Source organism: Cebus imitator, unplaced genomic scaffold (assembly GCF_001604975.1).
Source record: "Cebus imitator isolate Cc_AM_T3 unplaced genomic scaffold, Cebus_imitator-1.0 Scaffold235, whole genome shotgun sequence".
NCBI classification, from domain to species: Eukaryota; Metazoa; Chordata; class Mammalia; order Primates; family Cebidae; genus Cebus; species Cebus imitator.
Genome location: NW_016107550.1, coordinates 2,990,244 through 3,002,552, shown reverse-complemented (window position 1 = coordinate 3,002,552; position 12,309 = coordinate 2,990,244). Strand labels below are relative to the sequence as shown.

Sequence of the window (12,309 nt, the reverse complement as noted above, 5' to 3'; positions counted from 1 at the left end):
AACGACGAAGTGAGCCTTCATTCCTCCCCTCTTTGAAACACGAACTTCCTTTGGCTTCTAGGACATCCAGTGACCTGTTTTTCCCCAAACCTGTGGCCAGTCCTTTCTCAACCCCTTCTGGTGACTTTTCACGGCCCTCACCTTTTAACAGTGGACTGGCCCAAGGCTTCAGCCTTCAGCGAGATTTTATTATTTGTTCTTGTCTCTTCTGTTTTTTTGTTTGTTTTTGAGATGCGGTCTTGCCCTGTTGCCCAGGCACTGGAGTGCAGTGGCATAATCACGGCTCACTGCAGCCTCAACTTCCTGGGTCTAAGCAATCCTCCCACCTCAGCCTCCTGAGCAGCTGGGATCAGAGGCACTAGCACTCCTAGCTAATTTTTAAATTCGACCTTATAGAGACAAGTCTCTCTATTTTTCCCAGGCTGGTCTCAAACTCCTGGGCTCAAGCAGTCTTCCCACCTTGGGGGTCCCAAAGTGCTGGGCTTAGAGGTGTGAGCCACCGCACCCGACCATCTCTTCTCTGAGTGACTCCATCATCTAATCCATCTGTATGGTGGTGCCCCTCAAACTGATATCTCCAGCCTGGCCTCTGGCCTCATATATCGCATCTCTAACGACCTACATCAATGGTCAGCAAACTATAGCTCACAAGCCAAATCCAGCTAAGAATGGGTTTTATGTGTTTTTAATGATGAAGAAAGTATCCAAGAGGAAGATGATTTTATGGCACATGAAAATGACATGGAATTCAATTTTTTTTTTTCTTAGATGGAGTCTCTCTGTCACCCAGGCTGAGGTGCAGTGACGTGATCTTGGCTCACTGCACCCTCCGTCTCCTGGGTTCAAGCAATTCTCCTGCCTTAGGCTCCTGAGTAGCTGGAACTACCCACCACCACGCCTGACTAATTTTTGTATTTTTAGTAGAGATGGGGTTTTACCATGTTGGCCATGCTGGTCTCGAACTCCTGACCTCAAGTGATCCACCTGCCTCTGCCTCCCAAAGGGCTGGGATTACAGGCATGAGCCACTGCACTAGGTGAAATTCAAAAATTTTTTTTCTTTTGAAAATGGCCCCAAATGTTAAAATGAGCGCTTTGAATGAAGATACCCCCTCAAACAGGCTTCGTGTGAGGAACATGGCTGTTTATCCACCTGGGGGCAGGTGGGCTGAGGCTGAAAAGGGCGTCAGCCGAGATTCAAATTTTAGTGTCCGTAAATGAAGTCTCACTGGAACACAGCCATGCTCAGTTCCTTACATACTGTCCTGGTTGTTTCCATGAGTAGTTGTGATAGAGACTGTCTGCTCCACAGAGCCTAAAATCTTTCCTATATGGCATTTTGCAGACCCTTCACTGCGCTGACCTCTCTCCTAGATATTATCTGTTAACGGGTATCATATATTTAACATGTCCAGAACGGAGCCCATGATCCCTCTTCTTCATAACAAACTTGATGAGAGAAAATAAAAGAAATAAAATAACTGCTGTTTCATCTTACGAATGGCTTGCCTGTTCTCAGGAGTTCAGGCCAAAGCCCTAAAGTGCTGATTCGCAACTCGGGGTGATCTTACCTCCCAGTGGACGGTCAGCAGTGTTTAGAGACAATTCACAATTTTGGTTGTCATGACTGGGAAGGGTGCTGCTGGCATCTAGTGGGCAGAGATCAACGCTGCTGCCCAGCATCCTACAATGGATCAGACGGCACCCACCACATGGAATTATCCACCCCAAAATATCAACCATGCTGCAATGGAAAATCCCTGCTTTGGAGACACCCCTGGCTCTTCTCTCTCATATCCTACAACTGCACCATCAGCATTCCTGCCCACAGTAGCTCCAGAATATACTAAGAATTCAAACAACTTCCCAAACACTACTGCCCCTACCCTCGATGAGCCTCTTGCTGTCTCATTTGACTACCCCTTGGTCATTTGTCAACACAGCAGCAAGAGCCATACTGCAAAAATGTAAGTCTTCTTTTTTGTAAGAAAGTTGTAAGGTTCTTGTGACTTCTCTGCTCAAGAACCTTCAATGGCTCCCATCTCTGAATATAAAGCACAAGTGCTTTCTGGGATGCATAAGAAGCTGTGAGTCCGGGCACAGGGGCTCACACCTATAATCTCAACACATCGGGAGGCTGAGGCAGGAGGATTGCTTGAGTCCAGGAGTTTGAGACCAGTGTGGGCAATACAGTGAGACCCTGTGTCTACAAAAAATAGTGGCATGTGCTTGTAGTTCCAGCTATTTGGGAGGCTGAACCCAAGAGGATGGCTTGGGTTCAGGAGTTCAAGGCTGCAGTGAGCTACGGTCTTACCACTGCGCTTCAGCCTGGGTGACAGAGCAACACCCTAACTAAAACAAACAAACAAACAAAAAACAGAACCTGGCCAAGCGCCTGTAATCCCAGCAGTTTGGGAGGCCTAGGCGGGCCAATCCCTTGAGGTCAGAAATTCGAGACCATCCTGGCCAACATGGTGAAACCCCGTCTGTAATTTAAAAAATTAACAAAAATTAACTGGGCATGGTGGAGCACACCTGTGATTCCAACTACTCGGGAGGCTGAGGTATGAGAATTGCTTCAACCCGTGAGGCCAAGGTTGCAGTGAGCCGAGATCATGCCATTGAACTCCAGCTTGGGTGACAAAGCAAGACTCTGTCTGTAAATAAATAAATAAATAAAGTAATTTTTAAAAGGCCGGGCATGGTGGCTCACACCTGTAATCCCAGCACTTCGGGAGGCTGAGGCGGGCAGATCGCCTGAGCTTAGGAGTTCCAGACCACCTTGGGCAACATAGTGGAAGGTAAAACCTTGTCTCTACTAAAATTGAAAAAAGTATCTGGGTGTGGTAGCACGTACCTGTAGTCCCAGCTACTTGGGAGGCTGAGGCATGAGAATCGCTTGAGCCCCAAGGTGGAGGTTGCAGTGAGCCAAGATCGCGCCACTGCACTACAGCTTGGTCTACAGAGTGAGACTCTGTCTCAAATAATGATAATAATACAGAACCAGTGGGATGGGGATCCTGTTAGCCCTACAACTGTTGGACCTCCTGCTGCTACGTTCCCCCCACCCACTCTGCCCCAGTCACGCCGACCTCCCACTGGCTTGGTCAACACACAGGCACTCCCTCTCCCACCTCAGGAGCTGTGTACCTGCTACTCCTACAGTCTGAAGCACTTTCCTCCAGGTAGCCACAGCCGCCATCTCTCACTTCCTTCAGACCTGCATTCAAGTGTCACCTGCTCAGGGGGCTTTCCCTAGATTCCTTATCTACTTCCCACAGGGAACCCTGACACCTCCCGTCCCCCCACTCCTTCTCCTCCTTAGCACTCAGTTTTACCTGACAACCTAAATGTGGACTTGATTACCTCCATTATTATCTGTCTCTCCCTCTAGAATATAAGATATATAACGAGAGGGGTTTTTGTCTGTTTTCCACTGCTGTAGCCACAGAATCCAGAACAATGCTTGGCACATAGTATAAACGCAATACAAATGAGATGTTGAATGAATAAATGAATGAATGAATGGCATCCTTACTAGATGCCACGAGTTATCCTAGGGGTTTCATGATGTGAGCCCTCACACTTGGCTCTGTGCCTGGTGCTTGGTCAGGCCAGTGAATGGACATGAACTCAAACTTCCACAGGAGAGGAAAATAGCATCATGAGAACCATGGGAGGAATGGGAGGCGATGGAGTGAATGGAGGTGACTGTGGGGGAAATGGAGGCCTCCAGCTGCTGCTCGGATCCGGCCCATCGTGGTCAGGGTAGAACGCAGGCTGGCGTTAGATCTTCTGATCGCTCAGAAGAAGCCGGAAATTGGAACTACAATGGGAAGCCTCCCTATTTTTAACTGTTGGCAATGGATTCAGATTTTGCTTTCAGTTTTAAACACTGTACACTAGGCAGAGCACATCTGCGGATCCCATCCATGGGATTGGAGTTCTGCTCTTGGCTCTGCCCTTGTCTCAGCTGGGTGACCTTAGGCAAGTGGCTTCACCTCTCTGAGCCTCAGTTTACCCATCCCCAACAGGGAGGTGGTCCCCACCTCATAGGATTAAATAACATTCCTGGCTTGTCATGAGCAATCAGCAAAACAGAGGAAGAAGGGACAGAAGAAATAGACGGGGGTGAAAAAGAGAAGCAAGATATTGCAATCTTTTGGTCGAAGGGGGCATCAGGATGGCTGGTTCCACTCCTTCATGTTGCAGACAAGGGCTGTGAGGCTGGGTTGCAGGGCAAAGATAGTGGTCACACATGGGGAGGCAGATACGCAGCAGGACTGGCACCCAGGACTCCTGCTTCCCAGCCCCTCAACTCCATGACACTCAGGAAAGAAATACTGATGCTAAGAGTGGGAGAGAGAAGGGGTTGGTGCAGGAGAAGGCAAGAGCCTTGGAGAAGAGGGCGAGTCAAGAGCCAGGGAGCCGAGCTAGGAGAGAAGCTGTGAGAGGAGAACTGGACAAAGAGGAAAAGAACCCAGGCAGAGATTCAAGGAGGTAGCAGGGTCAGGAGCCAGGAGCCTTAAAGTAACTAAGAGGCATGGAGTCAGGAGGACTTCAGAGAAGGCACGAGCAGAGGAAAAGGAAGTGGAGCCCACTAAGGAAGAGGAGGAAGGGATCAGGGTAGGAGGTTGGAGGGCATCCTGGTGGGAGAGACAGGGGAAGGGCCCTGATGGGGAGAGGAAGATCTACAGGAGGAGAATCACAGGCAGAAAAGAGAGCAGGTCATAAGTGATAGTGAAATAAGGCAGGAAGTTTTAGGAGAGCAGCAGCCAAATAGAAGGGGAAAGAGATGGAGACCTGGAGACCGGGCCATGGATGGGGTGGGAGAGGCAGGGGAATTCAGAGGACTGGGGCGCAATGTTGGGAAAGAGAAGACGCCATGGGGCACCTGGCAGAGGAAATGAAGAGGCAGGTGGGATGGAGGAGCAGGTCAAGATGGACTGAGGGGAGAGGGAAAAAGAGGCTGCTGGGTGTATCCCAGCACTTTGGAGGCTGAGGCAGGAGGCTCTCCTGAACCAAGGAGCTAGAGACCAGCCTGGGCAACACAGGGAGACCTCATCTCTACAAATAATGAAAAAAATTAGCCGGGCACAGTGGCTCTTGCCTGTGGTCCCAGCTACTCAGGAGGCAGAGGTGGGAGGATGGCTTGAACCCAAGGGGTGGAGGCTGCGGCAAGCTATGACTGTGCCACTGTACTCCAGCCTGGGCGACAGAATGAGACCTTGTCTTGAAAAAAAAAAGGGGGGGGGGCGGGGAGGAGAAAAGGTACAGGGAGGGCAGCTGGAGGAAATGAAACAGGAGGAGCCCCAGGTGCTGGAGAGAGGGAAGAAGGGAGGGGTGTGACAGGCACGGCAGGAGACAAGGACCAGGGAAAGACCGAATAAGGGGTTAGCGGAGAGGCAGGGCGACCAGGGGTTGAGCCTGGAGGCAGGGTGACCAGGCAGAGGAATTCCGCAGGGGGCCCAGACGCAGGGAGGAGTGGGGTGGAAAGGAGAGAAGGTCGGGGCGCTAACAGGAAGGCGCAGAAGCCCCTCAGACAGAGGAGGAAGGGTGCCCATGGGGGCCCCAGGATCAGGGAGAGGCAGCCCCGGGAGACCCAGGGTCTCTGGGAGGGGAGCAGCGGGGGCTGCGGGCAGGGCCGCCCGCACCCTACCTTCCAAGCAGCAGATCCTCCAGAGCCCCGAGTGCGTGAGGCCGCCGGGGTCCTTCTTCTCGGAGGCGCCCCCTCCCCCGCGGTGGGGGGTCCCGTCGTCTCCTGCCGTGAGGTTGGTGGTGTTGCAGATGAGCGCGCGCGTGTAGAGCCAGTAGTCGGTGCTGATGGCGATGGTCATGAGGCCGAAGGCAGCGAAGGCGCCCACCGTCGTCAGCAGCACCTGCACCCCCTTCTCGCACCAGAGGCCCCGCTCCTCGTTCCAGCGCTTCAGCGACTCCAGTTTGACCACGGGCAGCCGGGGGGCCGTGGGCCACCACCGGGGCAGCGGGGGCGGGGCCGTGCCGGCGGCTGGGGGGGTCACAGCGCAGGCAGAAGCGGGGTGCCGGGGGCCGGCGGGGCGGGGGAGGGGGCGGCGAGGACGCTGCGGCTGGGGAGGGGGTCAGAGCACGGCCATGGTCAGCGGCTGGTGGAGGGCAAGGAGCGAGATCTCGGATTAGAGGAGAAGAAGGCACAGGTACCTCCCCCAGTCCCCGCCCCCCCTAAAATCCCTGCCTCAGCTCCAGAAACTCCTTCCACTCGGGTCTCCACTGCTTTCCTTTCTCAATTTTCTCATTCCTCTTACCAGGGATTTATTCATTCATTTATTTTTTTGAGACGGAGTTTCACTCTTGTTGTCCAGGCTGGAGTGCAATGGTGCAANAAAAGAAAAATCAATCTCTCCACTTTTGTCTTCTGCCCAACAAAGTCATCCATCCCACTAACCCCACTCGGAGAAATCCCCACCACCGCTCACACCCACAGCCCTCGCCCCAAGCCCCCGCTGGCTCCTCCTGGGTGAGCTCCACAGTCCTGATCGCTTTGGGAAGCCACCCTACGACACCAAGCTCCAGGCCTCTTCCTCCCCAGGAGCCCCTGTCGCGTTCTTCCTTCCTTAGAGACCCCCACCCCATCACCATTCGGCCCCCACCAGTTCTCCCCACTCTTCCCCTGCAAGCCACACATCTCCATCTGCTAGAACCCCTTCCTGGCTCCCCAACTTCTTCCCCCTGAGCGTCTCCACAACTTAAGAATCCCCAGCAGCACCGCCTCCATGAGAATAACCTCCGCGGGCCCCCTCCGCTCTGGGTTCTGTCATTCAGTCACTCCTAATGGTCCCCTACAATTTCCTCTCCTTAGGAAAAAGAAAGTCTTCAACTAAAAAGGAAAACTTAAAAGGAGAAAAAAAAAATCCCAGTTGCCCCTCACAGTTTGTGCAACTCAGAGTAAGCAGACACCCTCAGTCAGTCTCCTCTGCCTGGAAGCCCGTTCCCGCCTCGGCAGCCTCCGACACACCTCGAAATCACCCGAGGACCTTTACAGATTCGGATGTTCGCGCCCCACCTGAGAAAGTCCGACATCACTGGGCAGCAGTGTGGCCTGAGCGTCTAAGTTTTTAAAAGCTCCCTGGGGAATTCTCACGCACCCAACGCTGGACCCACTGGTTTACAAAATGCCCTCCATCTCCAACCCATTCCCTCTCACAGCCCCCAGTGTCTCCCCGCAATCCATTCACCCCCCCCATCCCATACTATGTCTTTACTCCAGGAAAAACTCCACTCTCTCTCTTGCTTAGAAGAGTCTTCTGAATCTTCCCCCCCACTACAACTTAAACGAACTCATATCATAACCATCGTTTTCTCCTCCATTAAGAAAAATTTCCTCCATGAGTCCCACGGCACTTTCTACTCGAAGGAGTGGCTTCCTCCAGACCCCAGATTTCTCTCCATCCAGGAGCGTTCCAATCTCTGCCCTGGACTCCCATAGCAGGGAGCACGCTGTACCTCCACTCTGCCCAGCTTGCACCCACGGGCCCCTCTGCACTCACAGCATCTCCCACTGCCTCTAAATCCCTCTTCGTCACCCTTCATCATTACATGGCATCTTCAGCACGCAGGTTCCCCCAACTCCAGACCCCTCCAACTCACTTCAAAACCCACTCTCTCCTCAACGTACAAGGAGGCATCCTCCCCAACTTCTCTCCCATCATGTAGAATTCCCTTGACTCACTTCCTCCTGCTCCACGGCTACAGCTCCCAGACTCTCCTCTGCCCAGGAAAACCTCCTCTGCAGGCCCCCACTGGCGTCCCTCCTTGGGAACTCCCCCCAGTACTCCCCTCTGCGATGTCACCTGTACAGGAACACACACTGTAGCCCCTCACCTTCCTCCACATGCAGAAAGAGCCCCCCAAGAGACTGTGTCCCTCTGAAAAACGTGATCCACAAGACTACAACTCTCTTTTAAATGAGGAATACTTTCCCACTCTGCACCCACTGCCCCGTGGTTCTTTCATTTCTCTCCTCCACATTCTCCCGGACCACCATGCCCCAGCCCTGTCCGTCCCCCTCACTCCAGCTGGCCTCGGGGCGTGTATTCCTTACTTGCTTCCACCACTGCTTCCTCAACTTCTTCCCCCAAACCCACTATAGTTAAGAGCCTGGAAACCTCAGAGGAAGGGGGAATTAAAAAAAAAAAAGCAGCAGCAGCAGCAGCTAGGTCCCAGTACGGGGTGACCTTGGCCTCCTGGTGGCTTCCCCGTCTCCACTGCCCCTCATCAGCTGGCCTCAGACTGGGGCTGCTCCCAGGAGGGGCTGTGGAAAGAGGTTGTCTATGGGGGGTGTCTCCATGGCAACTGGGCCTAGTGCCCCACACGTTGTGTTCCCTCCCCCACCTCAACTCGGTCTGCCCACACGCAGCCCTTCCTCAGGCCACAGTTCAGCAGCCCGCTGGACCCGGCATCCCCCAGCCTCCCAGCCTCCGCACGGGCCCCTTCCTCTCCTTTCTGTCCACATGCTGAGTTTCCTCTCTTCTTGACCTCTTGGCCTGTTCTCCCAAATTGGTGCCCCTCACCGCTGGCACAGCCACCTGCCCTGTCCTAATAGATCTCTGCTTTCAGTGGGGCTGAGCCTGTAACCCAGGCCCCTAACAACCTGGGATAAGAGGGGAAGGGAAGAGGAGGGAAAGGAGGGAAATTCTCCCTCCGTCCAAAAAAAAAGATTTGAAGATCTTTCCATTTTGTCAATTTGGGGGGCAATCTGGTTTTAGGGACTCTTCCTTTAGTCCATTGCTTAGCAGCTGCAAGGGAGAAGAGAGCAGGGGACCCCCAATTCTAAAGCTTCTGGATCTGAGGGGGTCACTGTCCTTTCTCCTTCTGAAGGGGACCAGCTCTTTTCTCCAGAATTGGGGGGGGGCACAGAACATTAATTCTACTTCCACCCACCTCCGATTAATAAAAAGATCTGTCTCACCTCTGTTAACGATAGGTCAACTCTCCGATGCTCGGGGGAGGGGACTTCAAGCCCCCCCCTGTTGGCACCCCCCCCAGAAAAGCCCTTTTGGCTCCCAATTCTCGCTGCTTCCCCCTCCCCCAGCAGTGAGGGACCCAGGCGTCCGACCTGGTTGGGGGGGTGGAGATGAGGAGGCGTATGGGGAATGGGGGTGCTGAGGCCAGGCGGGGGCTGAGGGGCAGCTCTGAGCCTGGGCCCCAAGGGAGTGAGGGTCGGGATATATATATATATATATTTAAAAAAAAGGTGAGGAGACAATTTGGTTCTCGTGTCGCTGGGTAAAGTGCGGAGCTGGAGGACGAGAGGGAGGGAGTAGGGAGGGAGGGGGAGGGGAGCTGCTGAGGGATGGGGGAGCCTGGGAGAGGAGATGGATGGGGGAAGGGAAAGAGGGGGGCAGGGTCGAGTGGCAAAAGGAAGCCAGAGAAGAAGAGAGAGAGATCCAGAGAGGGAGGGAGAGAGACACAGAGAGACGAGGAGAAACGGAAAGAGAGAGACCCAGAGACCGCGAAACAGAAATGGGGGAGGGAGAAATTTGGGGGAGGTAGCGGCTGGGAGCAGAAGGAAGTTGGAGAGACACACACAGAGAAATATCCAGAGAGAGAAGGCAGGGACTGAGACCCAAAGAGAGAAACCCAGGGTCTGGGGGGAGGGGGATGAGGGAGGGCTGGGGTAAGGAGGGGGGTCAGGATCTGGGAAACAGAAGGAAAGAAGGGAGAGGGAGAGAGTCATCCAGAGAGGGGGGAGGAGGGACAGATGGGGAGAGACAGACAGAGAGAGAGAGACTGCGAGGATGGTGGGGGGAGAGGGAAGGAAATGGAGAGCCGGGAGGGAGAGAAAGTGGGGATGGGGGCAAGGTCTTGGTAGAGAGAAGGAAGCTTTAAAGAGAGCAAGAGGTGCAGAGAGGGAGCGGGGGAGCAAGATAGTAAATGAAAGGAATAGAGGGTGGAAGGGTCTGGATGGCAGAAGGTACCTGGGGAAAGAAAGGCAGGTGCAGGAAAAGAAGAGGGAGACCCAGAGAGAGACAGACGGAGAGGGACTGACACAGGAAGAGAGAGAGATCCGGAGAAACAGAGGCAGACACAGGGACTGGGGAGGCACCCGAAGGAAGCCCGGAAAAAATAGCGGGAGAGGGGTCAGGCTGAGGTGCCCCGAGGAGGTCAGAGATGGAGGACCTCCGCCCCCGCCCCCGCCCGCGTCCCCAGCCCCATCCTTTCCCCCTCCCCCATTCCAATGCCACCACCCCCACCCCCACTAGCCTCCATCTCTCTTCAGCATCGCTTGCCGCCGCCACCGCCTCTTCCTGTCGTCATAGCAACAGGATCCAGGCGCCCAGCCAAGGCTGGCAGCGGCGGCCGGAAATGAGGGGAGGGCCTTTTCAAAAGGACCCCAGGAATGCTCCCCTTTCCCAAAATCCAAGGGAAAGCGCAACTCCCTGGGGTCTTCCCACCGCTCCTCCTCCAAATGGCGAGGGCAAAGATTCCTCACCACCCCCCACACCCCAAATAAAACAATATTAAACTTACAACGTTAGCAAGCCTTTGACTTTCACCAACATTTTTTTCTTTTCTCATCCCCCTTCCCTCCCCTAGTTCAAGCCTGTTGGGGAAGAAGGGGTAGAGTTAGATGCCCCCCCCCAAGATGGGGCTGGGGCCAGGAACGAGAGTAGAATGTGAAAAGCTTGGGTGCAAATATGTCTTAAAGAAACCCATCTGGAATTGGGTAGGGTCTACCAACAGTTTTGAGAAGCACGGACCTGTCCTTCTGGAACTAGCTAGTAGGTTGTGGGGGTGGAAGAGGTGGAGGTGGAAGAGTCTGAAATGAGGATCTGGAAGTTTGGTCTTGGGTCCGCATTTCACAGATGCCCCCTAGGCATCGCGTGACCTTGGACACAACACTTTTCCTCTAAACTCAGTTGCTCTTGGTTATGAAGGGGACAGAAGCCACCTCCAACTGAGTGAGAACATGGATGGGAAGGGGCCTTGCACGTGGCTCCAGGCAAGCAGTTTTCCCAAGACTGGATTCTCATCTGAATGTTATCAAAAGCTAAGAGCTAGCCATGGCTGATGGGAGGCAGTTTGCATGCTTCACTTTGACTCTCTCACAGACTTCCTACAGAATCTTTGCAGTGTGGGCATCCACGTTCCCATGTTACTGATGAGTAACCTGAGGCTGAGACATTAGGGTTATCCAGGTGGAGGGTGGTCAACAATAGGTGAAATTCATAGTCATTTAAGCCAACACACCTTTGCTGCTCCCTCCAGGGGGCTGGCACAAACTACAATCACCTGTGTTCCCTACATCTATTCACCTGGTGTTTGCTTCTGCTGGTCTCTTCTCTTGGAGGGGTGGTATCTTTCAGTACCCGGCATCTCACATTTGTACTGAAATTTCTTTAGGTCATTTCACTTAATTCTCACACTGCCCCAGGGGGGAAAGTTTAGAGATGCATTCCAACACTCCTGGTTTGGAAGCAAAGAAACACAGACCCCAAGGGAAGGGGCCTGGAATTCATTCGTTTCAGGAATAGTTGTTTATTTTCTGCTCTTTTGCTGGGTTGGTGGGGTGAGGGGGGAGGAGAATACATCAGCAAACAGCGATGATAATCGATATTGGTTATGGACATTTAATATTACAGACTCCAAGGAGCCTGAGGGTATTGGCTCCACCTTCAAAAGAAGTGGGTTCTGTTAGCAGCTCCCACTTTAAAGATGTGAAGACTGAGACTGAGAGGTAAGCTACATGGGAGGAAATCGGTCAGGACGTCAGATTCCAGAGCCTGTGCTGGTATAACCGCACTGATGAAACTAAGAAGATTATTTTGAAAGTCAGAGTTTCCCAGCCTCAACACTGTCGACATTTGGGCTGGATAATTTTTTGTTGTGGAGGCTGTCCTGTGCATTGTAGAATGCTGAGCAGTACTCCTCGCCTCTATCCACTAGATGCCAACAGCACCTCCAAATAGCACCCTAAAAATAGCATTTTGGGACAACCAAAAATGTCTTCAAACATAGCTCAATGTCCCTTGGGGAACAAAATCACCCCTGGTTGAGAACTGTGAAATTATACAAATTAGCAACTGAGGGGAACTTCTTTATTTTAAATGAAAATATATTTTCCAAAGCCGGGCGCGGTGGCTCAAGCCTGTAATCCCAGCACTTTGGGAGGCCGAGGCGGGTGGATCACGAGGTCAAGAGATCGAGACCATCCCGGTCAACATGGTGAAACCCCGTCTCTACTAAAAATACAAAACATTAGCTGGGCATGGTGGCGCGTGCCTGTAATCCCAGCTACTCAGGAGGCTGAGGCAGGAGAATTGCCTGAACCCGG

At 53.2% G+C, this 12,309-nt stretch overlaps 1 protein-coding gene across 1 annotated transcript in view; it reads right to left on the bottom strand.

The window, feature by feature from the left end:
* The window catches only part of CACNG8 (calcium voltage-gated channel auxiliary subunit gamma 8), a 23,015-nt gene extending 15,147 nt beyond the window's left edge, over positions 1 to 7,868 (bottom strand). The window contains exons 1-2 of the mRNA XM_017497982.2: positions 7,857 to 7,868; positions 5,659 to 6,085 (exon numbers count right to left, since the gene is read on the bottom strand). Coding sequence (XP_017353471.1) covers positions 5,659 to 6,085; positions 7,857 to 7,868 — 439 coding nt within the window. The remainder of the gene's footprint in view (positions 1 to 5,658; positions 6,086 to 7,856) is intronic.
* Between the last annotated feature and the right edge of the window lie 4,441 nt (positions 7,869 to 12,309).